This window comes from Pongo pygmaeus, chromosome 14, assembly GCF_028885625.2.
Source record: "Pongo pygmaeus isolate AG05252 chromosome 14, NHGRI_mPonPyg2-v2.0_pri, whole genome shotgun sequence".
Classification (NCBI taxonomy): Eukaryota; Metazoa; Chordata; class Mammalia; order Primates; family Hominidae; genus Pongo; species Pongo pygmaeus.
Genome location: NC_072387.2, coordinates 105,158,975 through 105,182,249, shown reverse-complemented (window position 1 = coordinate 105,182,249; position 23,275 = coordinate 105,158,975). Strand labels below are relative to the sequence as shown.

Genomic DNA, 23,275 nt, shown 5'->3' with positions numbered 1-23,275 from the left:
GATATACTTTAAAATTACAATTATCAGAGCCTTGGTAGTTTTAAAAAATGGATGTCTCTGCTAGACAAGTTGACTTTTTTCTGCTGTTCTGATTATAAAGTCTATATTGTAGGTTTTGAAGGGCCATGGCTTTCCTGCCTGTCATTCTACCCAACATAGCTGTGGTGATCCCATTTCAAGTTGCCCTAAGGCACCTGTTTGCTTCTGCAATCTGGCTTCATACACGTCCAGCCTCACGGTGCTAGATTACATCAACCACATCAGAAATGTTGACTCAGTGACTGTTCCTTGATCTGCTGGTGACTCTAATATGACATCTGAAGTGGAGAGAGAGGCAGACCAAAGTGGTACAGTGTTCATGGGCATTGGCAAATCTTATTTTTTTTTTCCATTTTGGAGAATGTATTTCACCTTTCTCTAAGCTTTATTATCTGTAAAAAGACAATAATACATTCCTCAGGGTAGTATTGCAAGGATTTAGTGAAATAGTAAAAAGGTACAATTACTCATTCAGTGAAGTATAGCTACTGAAAGAAAAAAAATCATATTTTGCCATACATTTATACATTTCGTTTCTATGATATAATATTTGGTCTGAAGCATAATTCTAAACTGAAACTAATTTCCTGGGATCCTGGATTTTTTGTTATGTTTTTTTCTTTTTTTTTTTGAGACAGTCTCATTCTGTCACCCAGGCTGGAGTGCAGTGGTATAGTCATGGCTCACTGTAGCCTCGACCACCCGGGCTCAAGTGATCCTCCCATCTCAGCCTCCTGAGTAGCTGGGACTACCAGTACATACCACCATGCCTGGCTGATTTTTTGTATTTTTTTTGTAGAGACAGGGTTTTGCTATATTGCCCAGGCTGGTCTTGAACTCCTGGGCTCCAGTGATCCTCTTGCCTCCGCCTCCCAAAGTGATGGGATTACAGGCATGAGCTACCGTGCCTGGTCTGTTATGTTTTTCATATACATGTTGATATTTCTTTCTTTTCTTTTTTTTTTTTTTTTGAGGCGGAGTTTCATTCTTGTTGCCCAGGCTGGAGTGCAATGGCACCATCTTGGCTCACTGCAACCTCTGCTTCCCGGGTTCAAGCGATTCTCCTGCCTCAGCCTTCCAAGTAGCTGGGATTACAGGCATGCACCACCACGCTCGGCTAATTTTGTATTTTTAGTAGAGATGGGGTTTCTCCATGTTGGTCAGGTTGGTTTCCAACTCCTGACCTCAAGTGATCCGCCCGCCTCAGCCTCCCAAAGTGCTGGGATTACAGGCATGAGCCACTGCACCCAGCCAAATGTTGATATTTCATTTGCTGTGTATTGCTGAGAAAGTTAACATCAGTGATGGTTTTGTTTAGGAACAGGTTTGTTTTTTTGAAGATAGACTTCTGGAATTCACAAAACCTGTTAATCTGTATATTGTAATTACAGTACTTCTTTTTTAAAACAAATGTTTAACTAAAAACAGACAAAAAAACCTCACTTTAGGCCAGGCTCAGTGACTCACACCTGTAATCCCAGCATTTTGGGAGGCTGAGGTGGGAGGATTGCTTGATGCCAGGATTTCAGGACCAGCCTTACAACATAATGAGACCTTGTCTCTACAAAAAAAGTTTAAAAAATTATCCAACTGTGGTGGCATGTGCATATAGTCTCAGCTATTTGGGAATCTGAGGTGGGAGGATCACCTGAGCCCTCGAGGCTTGAGTGAGCTATGATCACTCCACTGCACTCCAGCCTGAGTGACAGAGAGACCCTGTCTCTAAAAAAACAAAACAAAAAACTAAAAATCAAAAAACAAAAAAAGTAATGAACTCAGTTGCGGTGGCTCACATTTATCATCACAGCACTTTGGGAGGCTGAGGACAGAGGATCCCTTGAGTCCAGGAGTTTAAGACCAGCTTGGGCAATGTGGCAAAACCCCATTTCTACAAAAAATACAAAAAATTAGCCGGGTGTAGTGGCGCACACCTGCAGTTCCAGCTACTCTGGAGACTGAAGTGGGAGGATCACCTGAGCTCAGGACGTTGTGGCTGCAGTGAACCATCATCACACACTACTGCACTCCAGCCTGGGTGACAGAGCAAGACCCTATTTCAAAAAGAAAAAAAATAAAAAAATTAATGAACTCATTTTAGAAAAGAAAGGTTTGCTTTGATTTTTAATTACCCATAATTACCCACAACACAGAACTAATCACTGTTATTATTTTGGAATATTTTCTTCCAATCTTTCTTAGTTTCATGCATTCTTGTACATAATAGGTATAATGGTTTTATATCATTATATGAATATTTTCTATTGTCTTAGTTTGACAAGACCCTAAGACAAGAGTTCGACTGTCAAGAGATTATTGGTAGGTGATCCCAAGAAACACCCACCAGGGAGTGGGGAAGTGAGACAGGGGAGGGAATGCAGCCAATAAAGGGTATATCATCAGACATGTCCCAGTCTGGGCTACTGGAGAGTAATCCTGCTGAGGAAATTTAGGAGACAGTATAAACACAAACCTCAGTTACCTGAGGAGTGAGTGAGTGGCGTTATTTATACACCAGCTCTTGTCCATCTATTAGTTGATTGTTGCTGGAGAAGGAGGGCAGAGGGAGACACTAACTCCCTGGCCTGCCTTGTACTTGGGCTAAACCAACTCTGGTGGAGCAGAAGGACTTGAGGCAGAGATGCAGGAAGTCAGGCCACTGTGAAATGGTAAGGGCCTGGGGGTTCTGGTCAGGCACTGACAACATCTACTACACCCATCATATTAGTTCATTCTCACACTGCTGTAAAGAAATACCCAAGACTGGGTAATTTATAAAAGAAAGTGCTTTAATTGACTCACAGTTCCACATGGCTGGGGAGGCCTCAGGAAACTTACAATCATGGCAGAAGGTGGGGAAACAAGGACCTTCTTCACATTGTGGCAGGAGAGAGGGGAGCAAGGAGTGAAGGGGGAAGAGCCCCTTATAAAATAGTCACTATCACGATAACAACTGCCTCCACGAGCCAATCACCTCCCATCGGGTTTCTCCCTCAACACATGGGGATTGTGGCGATTACAATTCGAGATGAGATTTGGTTGGAGACACAGAGCCAAACCCTATCACCTATGTTGTTAAAATTGGCTATGGAATAGTCCACGGTGTGGAGGACTGCTTTCCCAAGGATTTCTCTCCTGCAATTATGTATTTTCTCTCTCTCCTCACAGCAACATTTCTCAGAGAAGTTGTGTATAACCTCTGTCTTTACATCTTCACATTCCATTCTCTCCTCAACATATTTTAACGAGGGTCTGTCTCCCTCTTTTTAAAATACTGATTTGATCAATTCACCAAAGGTCCCCATGTTGTTAAATACAGTGGCTGCTCTTCTGTCCTCAATTTCCCAGCCTCCCAGGAGCATGGGCTCCATCTTTCCTTTCTTGAAACATTTTCTTCACTTCTGTGACTCTATTTATTTTTCTTCTCACTTCAGTCTCCTTTGATAGGTTCTCTACCTGGAAATGTTGGGGCGCTGACTTTCTGTTTTTAACTAATGTGTCCAAATATTATCATTTTAACATGTAATCTATGTAAAAAAAAATCATTCATGAGAAGTTAAACACAGTTTTCTTGACACTGTCTTTGAAGTTAGTGTGTTTCATACTTCCAGAACATCTCAACTGGGACCAGCCACGTTTCAGGTCCTCAAAATGCTCATGTGGATACTGCTACCATATTGTACAGCCAAGGGTCTATGGTATCAGTAAACACTTTTATGGGTGCAAGTGAACATATTTTTCAGTAATTGGAAGGATATTTTTTACAGGTGTCTTAGTTTGGGTTCCCACAGCAGCAGACCTTGAGACAGGATTAGATTGCAAGTAGTTTATTTGGAGGTGATCCCAGAAAACACTTGTAGGGAGTAGAGAAGTAAGACAGAAGAGGGAAGGAAGCCAATACAAGAGGATTTCAAAAAGTTCATGGAATCACAACTAGTTACAGATTGCTTTGCTCCTTTTCCACTCCCACTGCTTCACTTGACTAGCCTAAAAAAAAAAAAAAAAAAAAAAGTTCATGAAAAAATGGACTTAACAGATAAAAATAAAAAATATAAACTTTATTTCTCAACATAAGCTCCATCAAGTTTGAGACACCTTTGTAAGCAATGATACCAGTCATTAGTCCATCCATCCCTAAAGAATTGAGAGTCCTGGCCAGGTGCGGTGGCTCACGCCTGTAATCCTAGCACTTTGGGAGGCCGAGGCCTCCCAAAAAAGTGGATCACTTGAAGTTGGGAGTTAGAGACCAGTCTGACCAACATGGAGAAACTCTGTCTCTACTAAAAATACAAAATTAACTGAGCATGGTGGTGCATGCCTGTAATCCCAGCTATTCGGGAGGCTGAGGCAGGAGAATCGCTTGAACCTGGGAGGTGGAGGTTGTGGTGAGCTGAGATCACGCCATTGCACTCTAGCCTGGGCAACAAGAGCAAAACTCTGATTCAAAAGAAAAAAAAAAGTATTGAGAGTCCTGGAAATTCAACCATACAGTATTAACAGTAATATCTAAGGAAAATGAGTGCCCTTTAAATATATTTTAAGATTAGGAAGCAAAAAGAAGTCAGAAGGCAACAAATCAGAACTGTAACGTGAATACTAGTGATTTCCCATTGAAACGCTTGGGAAATTGTTCTGGTTTGATGAGAGCAATGAGCAGGAACACTGTCGTGGTAGAGAAGGACTCTGGTGAAGCTTTCCCAGGCATTTTCCTGCTAACGCTTTGGCTAATTTTCTCAAAACACTCATAGCAAGCACATGTTATCATTCTTTGGCCCTCCAGAACGTCAACAAGCAAAATATCTTGAGCATTTCAGAAAACTGTTGTGTGACCCTTGCTCTTGACTGCTCTGTTTGTGCTGTGACTGGACCGCTTCCACCTCTCAGTAGCCATTGCTTTGATTGTGCTTTGTCTTCAGGATTGTACTGGTAAATCTCCCGTTACGATTCTTTGAAAAAAATACTTCAGGGTCTTGATCTCATTTGTTTAAAACTTCCACTGAAAGCTCTGCTCTTCTCCATAGCTGATCTGGGCACAGCAGTTTTGACACCTATTGAGTGAAAAGTTTGCTCAACTTTAATTTTTCAGTCAGAGCTGTGTAAGCTGAACCAATTGAGATGTCTGTGGTGTTTGCTATTGTTAATATGGTGTTGGCTGCTATTAATTGTTGGTCTTCTTCAATTAGGGCACAAACAAGATGATTTTTTTCCATAAAAATTGATGTGGATGGTCTGCCACTGCAGGCCTCATGTTTAACATCTTCTCATCCCTCCTTAAAACAAGTTATCCATTGGTATTTTTTTCTTTTTTCTTTTCTTTTCTTTTTTTTTTTTAGACAAGTTCTTACTCTGTCACCCAGGCTGCAGTGCAGTGGCATAATCACAGCTCACTACAACCTTGACCTCCTGGGCTCAAGTGATCCTCCTGCCTCAGCCTCCCAAGTAGCTGGGACTCCACCACTATGCCTGGCTAACTTTATTAATTCTTTTGGTACAGATGGGTTTTCACTATGTTGTCCAGGTTGGGTCTCGAACTCCTGGGCTCAACCAATCCTCCCACCACAGCTTTCCAAAGTGCTGGGATTATAGGGGTGAGCCACCACACCTGGCCAAGTTATTCATGATTTTTTTTTTTGAGATGGAGTTTTGCTCTTGTTGCCCAGGCTTGAGTGCGGTGGTGCGATCTCAGCTCACTGCAACCTCTATCTGTCAGGCCTCTGAGCCCAACCTAAGCCATCATATCCCCTGTGACCGGCACGTAAATGTCCAGATGGCCAGTTCCTGCCTTAACTGATGACATTACCTTGTGAAATTCCTTCTCCGGGCTCATCCTGGCTCAAAAGCTCCCCCACTGAGCACCTTGTGACCCCCACCCCTGCCTGCCAGAGAACAACCCCCTTTGACTGTAATTTTCCTTTACCTACCCATATCTTATAAAACGGCCCCACCCCTATCTCCCTTCGCAGACTTTCTTTTCGGACTCAGCCCGCTGGTACCCAGGTGAAATAAACAGCCTTGTTGCTCACACAAAGCCTGTTTGGTGGTCTCTTCACACGGACGTGAGTGAAACTATCTACCAAGTTCAAGGTATTCTCCTGCCTCAGCCTTCCAGGTAGCTGGGGTTACAGGTGCCTGCCACCACGCCTGGCTAATTTTTTGTATTTTTAGCACAGATGGGGTTTCATCAAGGTGGCCAGGCTGGTCTCAAACTCCTGACCTCAGGTGATCCACCCACCTCAGCCTCCCAAAGTGCTGGGATTACAGGCCACTGAGCTCAGCCAAATGGTTGCATTCTTTTGAGTTTCTGATAAGTCTCTCCAAAGGAGGCAATCAGAATATGCATCTATCTCTGTGAGCAGAGGGGTGACTTTGAATAGAATGGGAGGCAGATTTGCCCTGAGCAGTTCTCAGCTTGAAGTGGCCCTAATATTTTTTCCTTTGACAAGTCATTCTTAAGACATCTTTAGGCTGGGTGCGGTGGCTCTCACCTGTAATCCCAGCACTTCAGGAGGCTGAGACTGGCAGATCGCTTGAGCTCAGGAGTTTGAGACCAGCCTGGGCAACACAGCAAAACCCTCTCTCTACCAAAAAAATACAAAAGTTAGCTGGGCATGGTGGTGCGTGCCTGTAGTTCCAGCTACTTGGGAGGCTGAGATGGGAGGATGGACTTGAGCCCAGGAGGTTGTAGTGAGCCAAGATTGCACCACTGCACTCCAGCCTGGGCGAGAGCTAGACCTCTTTCAAAAACAAACAAACAAATAAACAAAAAAGAAGACATCTTCCCCGTCTTTGCAGGCTCATTCCCTGCCCTAGCTGTCATGTATCCAGAAGGCATTCACTAAAGATTTATTGAATGAATGGGAAAAAACCCCCATCCTTTAATTTGTATATTGCCCTCAGAGTGTATTCACAAGTTGTGAGACTCACAATAATCCTGTGAAGAAGGAAGAGTGGGGATTCTGATCTCTATTTTGTTTTTACATGTATTTTTATGTTTTTAGAGTCAGGGTTTCACACTCTGTCTCCCAGGTTGGAGTGCAGTCGTGCAATCGGAGCTCACTGCAGCCTCAAACTCCTAGGCTCAAGTGATCCTCCCATCTTACCCTCCCGAGTAGCTAGGACTACAGGTGTGTGCCACCATGCCTGACTAATTTAAAAAACATTATTATTATTATTTTTTTATTTTTATTTTTTTTGTAGAGACGGCGTCTCTTCACATTGCCCAGGCTGCTCTCGAACTCCTGGCTTCAAGTGATGCTCCTGCCTTGGGCTCCCAAAATGTTGACATTATAGGTGTGAGCTACCATGCCCTGCCTGACCCCATTTTATTCTTGTTTTTTTTTGAGATGGAGTCTAGCTCTGTCACCTAGGCTAGAGCGCAGCAGCACGCTCTTGGCTCATGGCTCACTGCAACCTCTGCAGCCCAGGTTCAAGCAATTCTCCTGCCTTAGTGTCTCAAGTAGCTGGGACTACAGGCACATGCCACCAAGCCTGGCTAATTTTTATCTTTTTTTTTTTTTTGAGACAGAATGTCGCTCTGTTGCCAGGCTGGAGTGCAGTGGCATGATCTTGGCTCACTGCAACCTCCGACTCCCTGGTTCAAGCAATTCTCCTGCCTCAGTCTCGCAGGTAGCTGGGATTACAGGCACATGCCACCACGCCCTGATAATTTTTGTATTTTTAGTAGAGACGGGGTTTTGCCATGTTGGCGAGGCCGGTTTCTAACTCCTGACCTCAGGTGATCTGCCCGCCTCTGCCTCCCAAAGTGCTGGGATAACAGGCATGAGCCACTGCACCCACCACTCACCCCATTTTAGACCTGAGAAAAATAAGGGTCAGAAAGGTTAGGTAACAAGGAAAAAGATATAAAGCCCTGGTCCCCTGGTTCCATATCCACTCCTCTCTGCAGTCAGACACTGTTCTATAGTATCTCTTCCAAATACCACATTGTTAATGTTCAGAAAAGAATGTTAAGAAGTTCCAAAAGATCTTAATTAAGAAAAAAATAAGCCTCTGCAGGAGCCGAAGGGACTGAGCACTCTGGCAGTTTGGAGATGGCTAATTATGGTTCTTATACAGTTGTTGGGGGTAGGGAGAGCATTCTGGGACAGTCTGACAAAGGAAGTCACTAGACTTCTAACTTTAGTAAACAGGTTCTCTAGCTTGGAAGTAGAACTGGTAGCTCAGCATTTACTGGGCTAGAAAACTAAGGAAGTTTCAAAGGGCACTGTAAATCAGGTGAAGGCTGACTATTTTGGTTTATAGCTTATATTATCTGAGAAAGAGTATCAGAAAGGTAGGCTATTGAATGATCATAGCTTTCCCACAGTAGTCAACTTAAAATATTGTGTTCCTTTTTGTGACAGAAATTCTGAAACATGAGCTGGTATGCTGGCGAGTGCCTACAATCCCAGGTACTTGGAGGGGTTGAGGCAGGAGGATCCCTTGGGCCCAGGAGTTTGAGTCCAGCCTGGGCAACATAGTGAGACCCCCATCTCCAAAAAGAAAACCATTCTCAAACATGCATGAAATATAAGAAAATAAACCCCTATGACACATCATTTGGCTTCAAAAATTATCAATATTTTGCCATTCTTATGTGCTTGACCTTTTTTTTTTTGAGACAGAGTCTCACTCTTTATCCCAGGCTGGAGGGCAGTGGTGTGATCATAGCCTACTGTAGCCTCCAACTCCTGGACTCAAGCAATCCTCCCACCTGAACCTCCAGCTGGGACTACAGACTCACGCCACCACACCCATCATATTTTTACATTTTTAGTGGAGATGAGGTCTCCTTATGTTGCCCAGGCTGGTCTAGAACTCCTGGGCTAAAGCAATCCTCCTGTCTCCACCTCTCAAAGTGCTGGGATTATGGGCGTGTACAGCCTGGAGTGCAGTGGCACCTTCTTTTTTTTTTTTTTTTTTTTTGAGGCGGAGTTTCACTCTTGTTGCCAGGCTGGAGTGCAGTGGCATGATCGCGGCTCACTGCAACCTCCGCCTCCTGGGTTCAAGTGATTCTTCTGCCTGAGGTTCCTGAGTAGCTGGGATTACAGGCATCCACCACCACACCCTGATAATTTTTTGTATTTTTAGTAGAGATGGGGTTTCATCATGTTGGCCAGGCTGGTCTTGAACTCCTGACCTCCGGTGATCCACCTGCCTCGGCCTCCCAGAGTGCTAGGATTACAGGCGTGAGCCATTGTGCCCAGCCCGGTGGGCACCTTCTTAACTCCTTGTAGCCTGGAACTCCTGGGCTAAAGCCATCCTCCTGTCTCAGCCTCCTAAGTAGCTGGGACTACAAGGGTACGCCACCACACCTGGGCTAATTTTTAAAACTTTTGGTAGAGACAGGGCCTCACTATGCTGGCCAGCCTGTGCTTGACTTTTAAATATGTGTTTGTGTAAGGCTTCCTTTAAAAGCTATTAATTATACCATTTTGGCAAATATACACGGGAAATTATCAAGGAACAATAAAATGATTTGGTTCCAAGCACCATGAACTTGGAGCCTTTCATTTTTTTTCATTCAGGGTGGATATGAAGAGCAGCTGCTGACCTTGTTAAGGTAGCCACAGAAATGACTGAAGACTTAGAGGTGGGAGTCCAAAAGCTTGGAACAAGATTTTGTTCATTCATTCCTACAGCCATTCAACCAGCCATATTCTGGGCACTTCTCATGCACACTGGCCATCCACCAGGGAGACAGGCCATGCTCAGACACAGGCTTATTGCAAATCATGTTTTATCCTTTCTTGGCTCTAAGACTGGACAAGTTCTGCCTTTCAGCTTCACCTTCCTCATCTATAAAATAAGGATAACCTTGGATGGGGCACTGATAGAATTAAAAGTGAGATAATTGGTCGGGCATGGCGGTACATGCCTGTAATCCTAGCACTTTGGGAGGCCACGGTGGGAGGATCACTTGAGCCTAGGAGTTTGAGACCAGCCTGGGCAACAAAGTGAGAAATTATCAAGGAACAATAAAATGATCTTATTACAAAGAAAACCAAATTCTCAAACATGCATGAAATATGAAGAAAATAACCCCCCATGACACATCATTTGGCTTCAAAAATTATCAATATTTGAACTTGGAGCCTTTGATTTTGATTTTTGCATCTCTACAAAAATTACAAAATATGAGCAGGGTGTGTTGGCGGGTGCCTGTAGTCCTAGCTACTTAAATTGAGTTGGGAGGATTGCTTGAGCCCTGGGAGGTCGAGGGTGCAATGAGCCATAATCGTGCCGCTGTGTGTGAGACTGCCCCCCCCCCCCCCACACACTAGTGAGGCTACGCACTCAGAAATGCATATAAACATCACTGGTCTTCTGGAACCCAGAAATGCACATAAACATCACTGGTCTTCTGGAACCCACGTGTCGTTTGCCACTGTTATCTGTTAGGCTTTAGGGCTTGACGACAGAAATCATAAAGTAGTCTCTCTTTCCTCTTATATTCCTTTCCCAATCTAAGAGGGCAGCAAAAAGCTCGGAGGTCCACCGTACCATGCAACAGGTGAGATGCCGAAAGCCCGCCCCCATCGACGACAGCATTCATCCATCTCCCAAATTCATCTGGGTCCTACTCTCGAGTTAGCCGGCTTTCTTGAGGTCTTGCAGCTCTACAAGGATAATCTGTGCTAAAATTTGCTGTCGTCCAGGGTCAAATGTTTGGCTCACAGGTTGGAGAGCCTCCCATGGCACCCTCGTTTGGTCCTGAGAAGGGAAAGGCGCCCAGGGGGCGGGCTGCTAGAGCACGAGGCAGCTGTCTCCCAGTCTTCCCAAACCCGTGGCCGAGGGGGCGTTTCTGCGTCGCAGGGGCGGGCACAGCCGACGCCTCCCTGCTCCACCTTCTGTGTCGGCGCCTAGACTCGGATAGTGAATTTCGGAAAGTTTAACCCGGGGGCGTGCACGTGGGCACCTCCGGACCCGGCCTCCGTGCCGCGCGCTCGGCTACCCTCTCCATCCAGCAGCGCGGGCTGCCCTCGCCTCACCCCTGGGCGTAGCTCTAGGCTCCCTTTGGCGTCGCCAGCTTCGCCTCCGCCCGCCGCGTCTCCTCCCGCCGCGTCACCCGTCGGTCCCGGCAGCGCTCGCACACGGTGCGCGGCTCCTGGGCTCCAGGCGGCGGCGCGTAGCGGGCGCCCCCGAGGCGGCCCTGGCAGCGGCGGGACTGAGAGGCGGGGACGGGGCGTGCCGCCGGCGCCTGGCTCCCGGAAGCGGCTGCTTCACAGGCTCCAGCGGAGCAGACAGGCGTGGCGGCCGGAGCCCCAGCATCCCTGCTCGCGGTCCAGGAGCGGAGCCCGCGGCCACCGCCGCCTGATCAGCGCGACCCCGGCCCGCGCCCGCCCCGCCCGGCAAGATGCTGCCCGTGTACCAGGAGGTGAAGCCCAACCCGCTGCAGGACGCGAACCTCTGCTCCCGCGTGTTCTTCTGGTGAGTGTCCCCTCCCGAAACAAGTCACCCTGCAGCCGCCGGGGCCGCGCCCGATGCTGCCCAAGCCTTCTGCGTCTGGGGGCGAGGGGAGCGCTTTCCTACGCCACGCGGTCCACGCCGGGGCTTTCTGCTACGGGTGGCGCCGCCCCCACGCCGGCCGCGTGGTCGCCGCCTGCGCCCCGGTGCGCGGCGCAGGGGGACGCGGGGACTCGGGGACCCGGTGCTGGTGGCGCGGGGCCAGCGGCTTTGCTGCTGGAGGCCCTGCGGGCCCTTAGGGCTCGGGGGAGGAGGAGCAGAAGGTGGGGAGGCGGGGAACCCAGGCTGCCGAAAGGGGGAATCTCTTGCCCAGCGGGAGAAGCGACTGCACCCCTTACACGCCCACCCTTCGCTGGCTCCCACCTCCTGCTTCGGGACTCGCAGTCTCCTGAACTCAAACGCACCTTTTCCTTTCTTTTTAAGTAAGCAGTTTATGAACAGCTTCCTTTACCTAATCTCAGCCAAAGCCTAATTAGTGTCCTGGAGCTATGCCATCTCCCAATAGTGTCCCCACCCCTTCCGATATTCCTTACGAGACAGCTCGATCCAACTCCACGTCCCGTTGTGCCTCTCTGTGTCCGGTGACTCTGTATCGTTTGTCTCAGTGACCAGGGCTCCTTCTGCCTCTCTGTGGGAATCTCACTGTGTGTCCATGTGGGTCGTGGTACCTAGTTATGGCAAGTTTCATGTGGGTAAAATAACACTATTATTATTTTTGACTTATGAATGGGGACCGTGTTCTTGAACAAGATTTTCCAGGATTTGCTTTTAACTGGGACATGCACCGCCACGACTGGAGTCTGTCTTTGACCAGCTTCTTTCCCTCTTTCCAATATTTTCACTTCCACCTAGGAGGACTGCTCCGAGGTGGGGTCCCTGGAATCGCTAACCTTCAGAGAGGTGATCCATGGTCTTGATGCAGGTGGTTCCTACCAGGAGTTCTACCTTTTTAAAACCACCCCAGAGCTCCTGAGCTGGGAGGGCCCACAGCCCTACCCATTTTGTGCAAGGAAACAAGCGGAGAAAGACTCGGGTGACAGTAGTACCTAAAATTTCCATCTTGGCCTGGCGCAGTGGCTCACGCCTGTATCCCTGCACTTTGGGAGGCAGAGGTGGGTGGATCACGAGGTCAGGAGTTCCAGACCAGCCTGGCCAACATGGTGAAACTCCGTCTCTACTAAAAATACAAAAATTAGCCGGGTGTGGTGGAGCATGCCTGTAATCCCAGCTACTCAGGAGGCTGAGGCAGGAGAATTGCTTAGGAGGCGGAGGTTGCAGTGAGCTGAGATCGCGCCACTGCACTCCAACCTGGGTGACAGAGTGAGAGTCCGTCTCGGGGGGGCGGCGGGTGTGTGTGGGGGAATTCCATCTGCTAACTACATAAGCCTGAACCTTTGAAGGGCTTCAATCTCATTTGGTTGATGATTAGATCTTCTGTTTCTTGACCTCTGCCGCCTCATCTTTCCCACATGTTGATATTGCCTTTTATTATGGGACAACCTAGGGTGGGGGTGTCCAATTTTTTGGGTTCTCTGGGCCACACTGGAAGAATTGTCTTGGGCCGTACATAAAATACACTAACACTAATCATACACTAACACTAATGATAGCTGATGAGCTAAAAAAAAAAATCGCAAAAAAAAAAATCTCCTGATGTTTTAAGAAAGCTTACAAATTTGTGTTGGGTCACATGCAGCCCATGGGCCTCAGGTTGGACAAGCTTGACTTAGGGGATTCCAAGAGGATGAGTCGCTTACTCTTGTTTTGATTGTGGTACACTCAGTGGGTGTAGGAACCTCTCTTGGTTGTTTGGTGGCCTTTCTCTTAAGGAGAGGGGCGCGTGGAGGAGGAAGGAATATGGGTGTGGTTTCTGTAAATAATAACTTGAAGTAGACAAATGGTCTCCTCAACTTCAGGCAGGGCAAGGAACTTTTTTTTTTTTTTTGAGACAGGATCTTGCTTTGTGCAAGCTGTGACCCAGGCTGGAGTGCAGTGACACATATCATAGCTTGCTGCAGCCTCCAACTCCTGGGCCGAAGCAATCCTCCTGCCTCAGGCTCCCGAGTAGCTGGGGCTCCAGGTGTGTGTCACATGCTGGGATAATAAAAAAAGATTTTTTTTTGTAGAGATAGGGCTCTCTATGTTGTTGCTCAGGCTGGTCTTGAACTCCTGGGCTCAAGTGTTCCTCCCGCTTCGGCCACCCAAAGTTCTGGGATTACAGATGTGAGTCCTGCTTCCTTACATTTTTCTCCCCCTACATTTTCAAAATGTAGGTGGCAGGGAAATAGGAAGTGATGCGTTCCCATTGATGACTTGAGTAGGTGTTCATTTCTGATTTCCCTGATGGAAGGCAAGGAGCTAGTAGACCTCTGTTTTACTCTGAGGACACTTAAGCTGAGACTGGTTGAGTAAGTTGCCTGGACTCACACAGCAATCAAGTGTCAGAGCAGGCTCCAAAGCTGGGCAGACTGTGTCCCCAGCCTCTTTGGAGCTGCTGTACTGAGCTGCTTCCACTTCAGGTGCTTGTCGGAAACGCATGGAGAAGGCACTCCCTGTTCTGGAAGGCTAGAGTTTCTCAAGGGAAGTTCTTAAAGTACCTGCAGTTGGAGATGATGCATGTGTAACAACTATTAGTGTGCTTTAGGGCAGCTGTTCTCAAAGCATAGCGCTCAGAGCAGCAGCATCAGCATCACTTGGGAGATTGTAAGAGATGCAGATTCTCCAGCATCCACTTTGGACTGATTCAGTAAAACTGGAAACACTGGGTGTGTGGGTGGGGGTGGTGAGGTTTCAAGTGCTCCAGGTGATCCTGATTTGAGGCGCTTACTGCTTCCAGCTACTCCTCTCATTGGAGTATTATTACAGTATTATGCTTTTCTTTATTTTTAATTGTTAAAATTTCTTTATTTCTTTTTTTTGAGACGGAGTCTTTCTCTGTCGCTCAGCTCTGTCACCCAGGCTGGAGTGCAGTGGTGCAATCTCTGCTCACTGCAACCTCCGCCTCCTGGGTTCAAGTGATTCTCCTGCCCCAGTCTCCCAAGTAGCTGGGACTATAGGCGTGCACCCTCACACCCAGCTAATTTTTGTATTTTTAGTAGAGATGGGGTTTCGCCATGTTGGCCAGGCTGGTCTTGAACTCCTGACCTCAGGTGATCCGCCCGCCTCGGCCTCCAAAAATGCTGGGATTACAGGCATGAGCCACTGTGCCTGGGCCAGTTTGAGGGATTTTAAAGTCTGAGGCCTCATAGTGAGAAAATAATAATCATCATCATCTGAGGAATGTGGAGTCCTTTTAAATTATCAGGCCCAGAGAGACATTAAAATGACACAGCAGTCACCTTGTACTTCCCACCCCCTTGAGCTATTTACTTATCAGTTGAAAGTACTTCATATTGCCACATAGCTACAGATTAACCTGACAGTGCCCCAAGGACACTGTAATCTACAGCTCAGGAGTTTGAGCTCCAGCGATCTGCCTGCCTCAGCCTCCCAAAGTGCTGGGATTACAGGCGTGAACCACCACACTGGGCCTGTAGTAAATTCTTGAATTATATTTTGTGCCTTAGCCTCCTGCTTTTAGGTCAGTATTTGTGTACCCTTCCCACTGCCAGTGGAAAGCTGAAATGAGCCCATCCAGGAAGTGGCTGCCTGGAGACAGGGCCCACCTTGTAGGGAAAAACTGCTTTTTCATCTTCTTGTTGGGTGTTTGCTTTTCTTCTCAAATATCATCTGCTTTCTGAACTTGTGAACTGGCAGCTGCCTACCTAAGTGATGCCAATAACTAGCTTACTGACTTTTATACAAAGTATGTTTCTGGGATTTTGGTGTATTTATAGCATAATTTGGACTTGGGGTCTAAAAGGAGTCATGCATTATGGCTGTTGGCAATTGTGGATTTTTAAAGGTAGTATTTTCACCTATTTCTTTCTTTCCTTTTTTTTTTTTTTTTTTTGAGACAGAATTTTAGCTCTGTTGCCAGGCTGGCAGTGGTGTGATCTGTGCTCACTGTAACCTCTGCCTCCCGGGTTCAAGCCATTCTCCTGCCTTAGCCTCCCGAGTAGCTGGGATTACAGATGCATGCCAACATGCTCAGCTGATTTTTGTATTTTTATAAGAGACAGGGTTTCACCATGTTGGCCAGGCTGGTCTTGAACTCCTGACCTCAGGTGATCCACCCACCTTGGTCTCCCAAAGTGCTGGGATTGCACACATGAGCTACCGTGCCTGGCCGCTTTCTGTAGGAAATTTGAAACTATAGAAAAAGAAGTAAGGAATAGAATGTTTTATTTCTGTTGGCCAGGTATATTTGCTGATATTTTGGTTGTTTCTGTCTTCCTCACAAACCTCTTTATGCTTATTTTTGTGTTTTTTTCTTTCTTTCTTTCTTTTTTTTTTTTTTTTGAGACGTGGTCTCACTCTTGCTCAGGCTGGAGTTAAGTGGTGTGATGATGGCTCATTGCAGCTTTGGCCTCCCAGGCCCAAGTGATCCTCCCACCTCAGACTCCTGAGTAGCTACAGGTGTGTGTCATGGCCCCGGGCCAATTTTTGTATTTTTTTTTTTTTTTGTAGAGACAGGGCTTTGCCATGTTGCCCGGGCTGGTCTTGAACTCCTGGGCTCAAGTGATCTGCCTGCCTCAGCCTCCCAAAGTGTTGAGATTATAGGCATGAACCACTGCACTCAGCCTTAATTTAATTTTTTATGGCATTAAATAATCTTGAAAACATGGTATTTAATGGTTGAATTTATGTAGTTTTTCACTATGGTTGAACACAGTGCATTTGTAATAACAATGTAATGGATATCCATGCTTTTGGTATATCTTTCCTTTTTCTGTATTCTTAGAAGTAGAATGACTGGTAAAGGCCTGTTTTCCAACAGAATTGGGCCAGTTTGCCTGCTTAGTAGTAGTTCGTATACTTATTTCATTGTTAACTTTGAATACTGAATTAATTAATTAATTAATTTTGAGATGGAGTCTTGCTCTGTCACCCAGGCTGGAGTGCAGTAGGGGGCGATCAAGGCTCACTGCAACCTCTACCTGCCGGGTTCAAGCGGTTCTCCTGTCTCAGCCTCCTAAGTAGCTGAGATTACAGGTGTGCACCACCATGCCCAGCTAATTTTTGTATTTTTAGTAGAGGTGGGGTTTTGCCATGTTAGCCAGGCTGGTCTTGAACTCCTGACCTCAGGTGATTTACCTGCCTTGGTCTCCCAAAGTGCTGGGATTACAGGCATGAGCCATGGCGCCTGGCCCAAATACTGAATTTAAAAAAGCTTCCAAGTTGATAGGTTAAAAATAGTATCAATCAGTTTCAGTTTGAATTTATTTGATTGATAATTATAATTGAACTTTGACAAGGTCTGTTGACCATTTGTTTATTTGTATGTCTTTGAATTATTAAGTTTTTTACATTTTTTTCTATGAGGCATTTATATTTTTGAAATAACTTGTAGTAGTGCTTACAATATTTTTCTAGATTTTCACTTCTCAGTTTTTTTCAGAAGTTTTAAATTTATATATCATTAATTGATCTTTTCTTTTTGGTTGTTGCTGTTGCTTCAGCTCTTTTTTAAAAATAGAGATGAGGTCTCACTATGTTGCCCAGGTGGGTCTCAAACTCCTGGGCTTAAGCCATCCTTCCACCTAGGCCTCCTAAAATGTTGGGATGGAAATTTGTTTGGGTAGATTGAGGGACTGAAGTGGGAGGATCAGCTATTTTTTCCTATTTCAGGTGGAATTGCAGGTGTGAGCCATCTTCTCATTCACCTCTTCCACTCTGTTGACCAGGCCTGGAGTGCAGTGGCGTGAACACGGCTCAACTGCGGTCTCAACTTCCCAGGCTCAAGTGATCCTCCCAGCTCAGTCTCCCAAGGAGCTGAGCTACAGGTGCATGCCACCATGCCCAGCTAATTTTTAAATTGTTTTTCAGTCTCCATATCCTTTTTTTTTTAATTTGGAGACAAGGTCTGGCTGCACTGCCCAGGCTGGAGTTCAGAGACATGATTTCAGCTCACTGCAACCTCCTCTTCCCAGGCTCAAGCCATCCTCCCATCTCAGTCTCCTGAGTAGCTGGGACTACAGGTGTGCACCACTACGCCTGGCTAATTTTTGTGTGTGTATATATATATATATATATATATATATATATATATATATATATATTTTTTTTTTTTTTTAATAGAGCTGGGGTTTCACCATGTTGCCCAGGCTGGTCTCAAACTTGTAAACTCAAGTGATCTGCCTGCCTCGGCCTCCCAAAGTGCTGAGATTACAGGCATGAGCCACCATGCTCCACCTCTGTATCCATTTTCTTTTTTTTTCTGAGGCAGAGTCTTGCTCTGTTGCCCAGGCTGGAGTGCAGTGGTGTGATCTCAGCTCACTGCAACCTCCGCCTCCAGGGTTCAAGTGAGTCTCCTGCCTCAGACTCCCAAGTAGCTGGGATTACAAGCGCCCACCACCATGCCCGGCTAATTTTTGTGTTTTTAGTAGAGACAGGGTTTCACCATGTTGACCAGGCTGGTCTCGAACTCTTGACCTCAGGTGATCCACCTGCCTCGGCCTCCCAAAGTGCTGGGATTACAGGCGTGAGCCACTGTGCCTGGCCTTCCATTTTCTTTTAGCTATTGTTTCATTTCTAACAATAAAGGCAGCTAGAATTTCTTTTGGTATTTGATATGAGATAGTCCCCATTTTTTCCCCAAACAGCTCGTTTCCCCCATTATCATTTATTGAATAATTCCTCCTCTTTACCATTAGTGGAAATAAGTGGCATAGCCTATGAACTGTTGCCAGCTGGGCACAAGATGGGCCAATCCCTGAGACTCTCCTAGGAATTGTCCTGCTGCCCCCTGGTGCCCGGCAGGCACTTTGCATTCCTCTGCCCACACCTGATCCAGAGGTGATCTGGGGTGAGCAGCAGGGTGGAGGCTAACAACGAAGGACTTTTCCCTAAATATGGGCATTGAGAGGGATCGCCAGACGCATCTGGCCCACAGAGAGTGGTTAAATCCTTGCTCCCCTGTTGCTGGCCATATCTCAGTGGGTGAAGTGTCATCTTGCAAAGCCTGTGCTGCTGTGGAAACTGCCACTGGTAACCAGATAGACTCTCTGGAGACCTGCCCTAGAATGCTGATGACATGACTATAGAAGCAAACGCAAGTGACTGAGGGCAGGGGATGGCTTAGAGAGGATGGGTGTGTGAGGCCCTCAGTCAATGCATAAAATGTTTAATTTTATATTTTCTTTTTCTATAATAAAAAAAATATTTTTCATGTAAAGATGAGGTCTCACTATGTTGCCCAGGCTGGTCTCAAAATCCTGGGCTCAAGCAGTCCTCCTGCCTTGGTTTTCCCAAGCGTTGGGATTACAGGAATGAGCCACTATTCCTGGCCATTTAATTTTGTGTTGTGTGTGTGTGTGTGTGTGTGTGTTTTGAGACAGGGTCTTGCTCTGTTGCCCAGGTGGGAGTGCGGTGGTGCAATCATGGCTCAATGTAGCCTCAAATTCCTAGGCTTAAGTGATCCTTCCACCTCAGCCTCCCAAGTAGCTGAGCTACAGGTGCACGCCACCACACCTAGCTAAAGTGTTTTTTTTTTTTTTTGACGGAGTCTCACTCTGTCACCCAGGCTGGAGTGCAGTGGTGTGATCTCGGCTCACTGCAACCTCTGCCTCCTGGGTTCAAGTGATTCTCCTGCCTCAGCCTCCCAAGTAGCTGGGACTAAAGGTGCCCGCCACCACGCCCAACTAATTTTTTTGTGTGTTTTTAGTAGAGATGGGGTTTCAGTATGTTGGTCAGGCTGGTCTTGAACTCCTGACCTTGTGATCTGCCCTCCTTGGCCTCCCAAAGTGCTGGGATTACAAGCATGAGCCACCGCATCTGGACACCTAGCTAATTTTTTTTGGGGTGGGGGACGGAGTCTTGCTCTGTTGCCCAGTCTGGAGTATGGTGGTGGTGTGATCTTGGGTCAGTACAATCTCTGCCTCCTGGGTTCAAGTGATTCTCCTGTCTCAGCCTCCCGAGTAGCTGGGACTACAAGCGCGTGCCACCATGTCCAGCTAATTTTTGTATTTTCAGTAGAGACGGGATTTCATCATGTTGACCAGAATGGTCTTGATCTTCTGACCTCGTAATCTACCCACCTCGGCCTCCCAAAGTGCTGGGATTACAGGGGTGAGCCACTGTGCCTGGCCGGTAATTTTTATTAATACATTTTTGGTAGAGACCAGGTCTCGCTGTGTTGCCCAGGTTGGTCTTAAACTCTTGGCTTCAAGTGATTCTCCCGCCTTGGCCTCCCAAAGTGCTGATATTGCAGGTATGAGTCACTGTGGCTGGCCAAATAGTAAATTTCTGCGTCTGCAGAATCAGTCTCTTGGGGTTGAGATGGCATCCTGAAATCTGCATTTTTTAAAGCATATTTCCTGGGTGATTCAGATGCTGAGATTTGGGAGCCACGTTTCTCAGGTCTTTCTCAGTCCTTGGTGTCCAGTTCTACTTGATTGGTGTCTGGGAGGCCAAGGTTACTGCCTTGATCCTCTGCGGTTTAGATTATTCATTTAGCAAACATTTGAGTGCCTTATTTTTATTTTATTTTATTTTTTGTTTTTAATTTTTTAATTTTTGAGACAGTTTCACTCTTGTTGCCCAAGTTGGAGTGCAGTGGCGCGATCTCGGCTCATTGCAACCTCCACCTCCTGAGTTCAAGCGATTCTCCTGCCTCAGCCTCCCAAATAGCTGGGACTACAGGTGTGTGCCACCATGCTCGGCTAATTTTTTGTACTTTTAGGAGAGATGGGGTTTCAACATGTTGTCCAGGCTGGTCTTGAACTCCTGACCTCAGGTGATCCACCCACCTGGGCCACCCAAAGTGCTGGGATTACAGGTGTGAGCCACCATGCCCAGCCTGGACTATATTTTCTACCCCAACCTTGTGGTCGGAGGTGACCATGAAACTGAGACCTGGCCAATAGGAAGTGGTTGCAAAAGGTGTCTTGCTTCCACGCCTGGAACACAAAAACCAGCCCCATGCAACGCCTCTCCAGCCGAGTAAAGAGGCCTCCTGGAGAGGAGGAGGACTGAGAGGAGGCCAAGCCGCAAGATGGTGAAAGTCCAGCTAGGAGTAAATGTATGGTGTTGTTCCCCACCCTAGATGGCCCAAAGGGGACTACAGCATGAGAATAGGCATGGTCTTGATTTCTTTTTTTCTTTTTTGAGATGGAGTCTATCTCTGTCTCGCAGGCTAGAGTGCAGTGGCACGATCTCGGCTCACTGCAACCTCTGCCTCCCGGGTTCAAGCGATTCTCTTACCTTAGCCTCCTCCCAAGTATCTGGGATTACAGGAGCTCGAAACCACGCCCGGATAAATTTTTTTTTTTTTTTTTTTTTTTTTTTTGTATTTTTAGTAGAGAAGGGGTTTTGCTGTGTTGGCCAGGTTGGTCTCCAACTCCTGACTTCATGTGATCCACCTGCCTTGGCCAGTGATTTTGAATTAAGCCATTGAGAATCAGGGCTTGTTTTCTTCAACAGCTAGCATTATTTGCACGATACAATGGCTGCCTCCCTCATTGTGTGAGCTCTTTGAGAACAGGAATGGTACTTTATTGTAATGGATTTGAACCTGGCAAGAAAGAAGGCACCCTGCCTTCTTTCCTGGTGGCATGTGCCTGTAATCCCAGCTACTTGGGAGACTGAGCAGGAGAATCGCTTTAACCCAGGAGGTGGAGGCTGCAGTGAGCCAAGATTGCACCACTGCACTCCAGCCTGGGCTACAGAATGAGACTCTGTCTCAAAAAAAAAAAAGAAAGCAAAACGTAGTCCAGGCTGGGTGCGGTGGCTTATGCCTGTAATCCCAGCACTTTGGGAGGCCGAGGCAGGTGGATCACAAGGTCAGGAGTTCAAGACCAGCCTGGCCAACATAATGAAACCCCGTCTCTACTAAAAATACAAAAATTAGCTGGGCCTGGTGGCATGCACCTGTAGTCCCAGCTACTTGAGAGGCTGAGGCAGGAGAATCGCTTGAACCCGGGAGGCGTAGGTTGCAGTGAGCTAAGATCACGCCACTGCACTCCAGCCTGGGCAACAGAGCGAGACTCCATCTCAAAAAAACATAGTCCGTGTGTCCAGCAGTCCCTGCTGCAGGAGTTCATCCTGACCCCGTGTCGGGCGTGCTGGAGTTGAAGTACAGAAAAGCTGTGTCAGGGTGGGGATTTTGTTTTTGTTTTTTGAGATGGAGTCTCTGTCGCACAGGCTGGAGTGCAATGGCACGATCTCGGCTCACTACAACCTCCACCTCCCGGGATCAAGCGATTCTCCTGCCTCAGCCTCCCAAGTAGCTGGGATTACAGGGGTGCACCACCAGGCCTGGCTAATTTTTTTTTTTTTTTTAATTTTGGTAGAGATGGGGTTTTGCCATGTTGGCCAAGGTGGGGATCTTTGGGGAGGGGTTGACCTTCCTGTTGGAGCTTGGATGGAGAAGGTGGGGAGTCATCCCTGGCAGGGGATGAGATGTCCAGGTCACAGGACTGCAGATGGAGGAAGTGTTGCCTGAGACGTGTGGCGAATGACCACCCCTCAGTCGCTATGTCGTCCCTGCCAGTCGGTAGTGTTTGTTACACCCAAGGTTGCCCTCCCCTCTTTCATCCCAGCAGACGTTCAGACTTTGCTTCTCCCACTTCCAGCCCCTTACTCATGAGTACTTACAGCCCTTCTGTGGCCGGCGACTTAGCTCCTTGTTCCATTTCTGGATTCCATGACCACTTCCGTGCTGGTGTGTTTCAGGCCTAGTCCCCGTCTGCTCTTTTCTCTGCGCTAGCTCCTCTCTTCCCCTTTTCCTTAGTGTCATAGAGTTAGTGGGTTGAAAGGAAGAGATCTTCTAGCCCACACTCAGTACAGGAATCCCTTCCAGATACTGGGCAATGGGGAAATACATTATGTGACTCTCATGACTTTAGATTCGAATGCCACAATTATGTTGTATTGAGCCACAGTTTTCTTTCCATGCAGTTTCTACTTGTGTTGACCTACTTCTAAGAAAAACATTACAAAATTTAATGAAGCAAAGAATGATCTGTGAATCAAGCAGCTCCTAGAACCAAAATAGGTTCAGAGCCACTCTCCTTTGTTTTTTTGTCAACACGCGGAGCAAGTTGGCTACCTCCTTTCATATGCTCGCCTCATAGTATTCAAAGACAGCTATCGTGGCCACATTAAATCTTTGTTTCTTTGTTTGAGACAGGGTGTCACTCTGTCACCCAGGCTGGATTGCAGTGGTGCAATCTCAGTTCACTGCAACTTTCACCTCCTGGGCTCAAGCCATCCTTCCACCTCAGCCTCCCGAGTAGCTGGGACCACAGATGTGTGCCAGCACGCCCAGCTAATTTTTTATGTTTTTTGTAGAGATGAAGTTTTGCCATGTTGCCCTGGCTGGTATTGAACTCCTGGGCTCAAGTGATCCTCCCACCCTAGCCTCCCAAAGTGCTGGGATTACAGGCATGTGCCATGGTGCCTGGACAGGAGTTTATTTTTGACCCTGTTAAGTTTGAGATGCCTGCTACACATTCAAGTGGAGATGTTGAATAGGCATGCAATTGGTCATGAGTTTGGGGCTCATGGAGAAGTTTATCTTACTATTATTTCTTTAGATGGAGTTTCACTGTGTTGCCCAGGCTGGTGTGCAGTGGTGTGATCTTGGCTCACTGCAACCGCCACCTTCTGGTTCAAGCAATTCTCGTGCCTCAGCCTCCCGAGTAGCTGGGATTACAGGCACGCGCCACCACAC

The 23,275-nt window shown here is 47.0% G+C and overlaps 1 protein-coding gene and 1 long non-coding RNA gene across 9 annotated transcripts in view; one reads left to right on the top strand and one right to left on the bottom strand.

Moving 5' to 3' along the window:
• Positions 1 to 2,930: 2,930 nt before the first annotated feature.
• LOC134738076 (uncharacterized) lies at positions 2,931 to 10,910 on the bottom strand. Its single transcript, XR_010123608.1, has 2 exons — positions 10,540 to 10,910; positions 2,931 to 4,023 (listed from the first exon to the last, which is right to left on the bottom strand). It is a non-coding gene; the product is annotated as an uncharacterized LOC134738076 (long non-coding RNA).
• A 321-nt stretch (positions 10,911 to 11,231) lies between these two features.
• The window catches only part of ABCC4 (ATP binding cassette subfamily C member 4 (PEL blood group)), a 282,616-nt gene continuing 270,572 nt past the window's right edge, over positions 11,232 to 23,275 (top strand). For 4 of the 8 annotated variants that reach the window (XM_063651058.1, XM_063651055.1, XM_063651057.1 and 1 more), the window contains exon 1: positions 11,232 to 11,466. In XM_063651058.1, coding sequence (XP_063507128.1) covers positions 11,393 to 11,466 — 74 coding nt within the window. In that variant the 5' untranslated portion in view covers positions 11,232 to 11,392. The remainder of the gene's footprint in view (positions 11,467 to 23,275) is intronic. The other 4 variants (XM_054446539.2, XM_063651060.1, XM_063651059.1 and 1 more) reach the window with 4 other exon arrangements.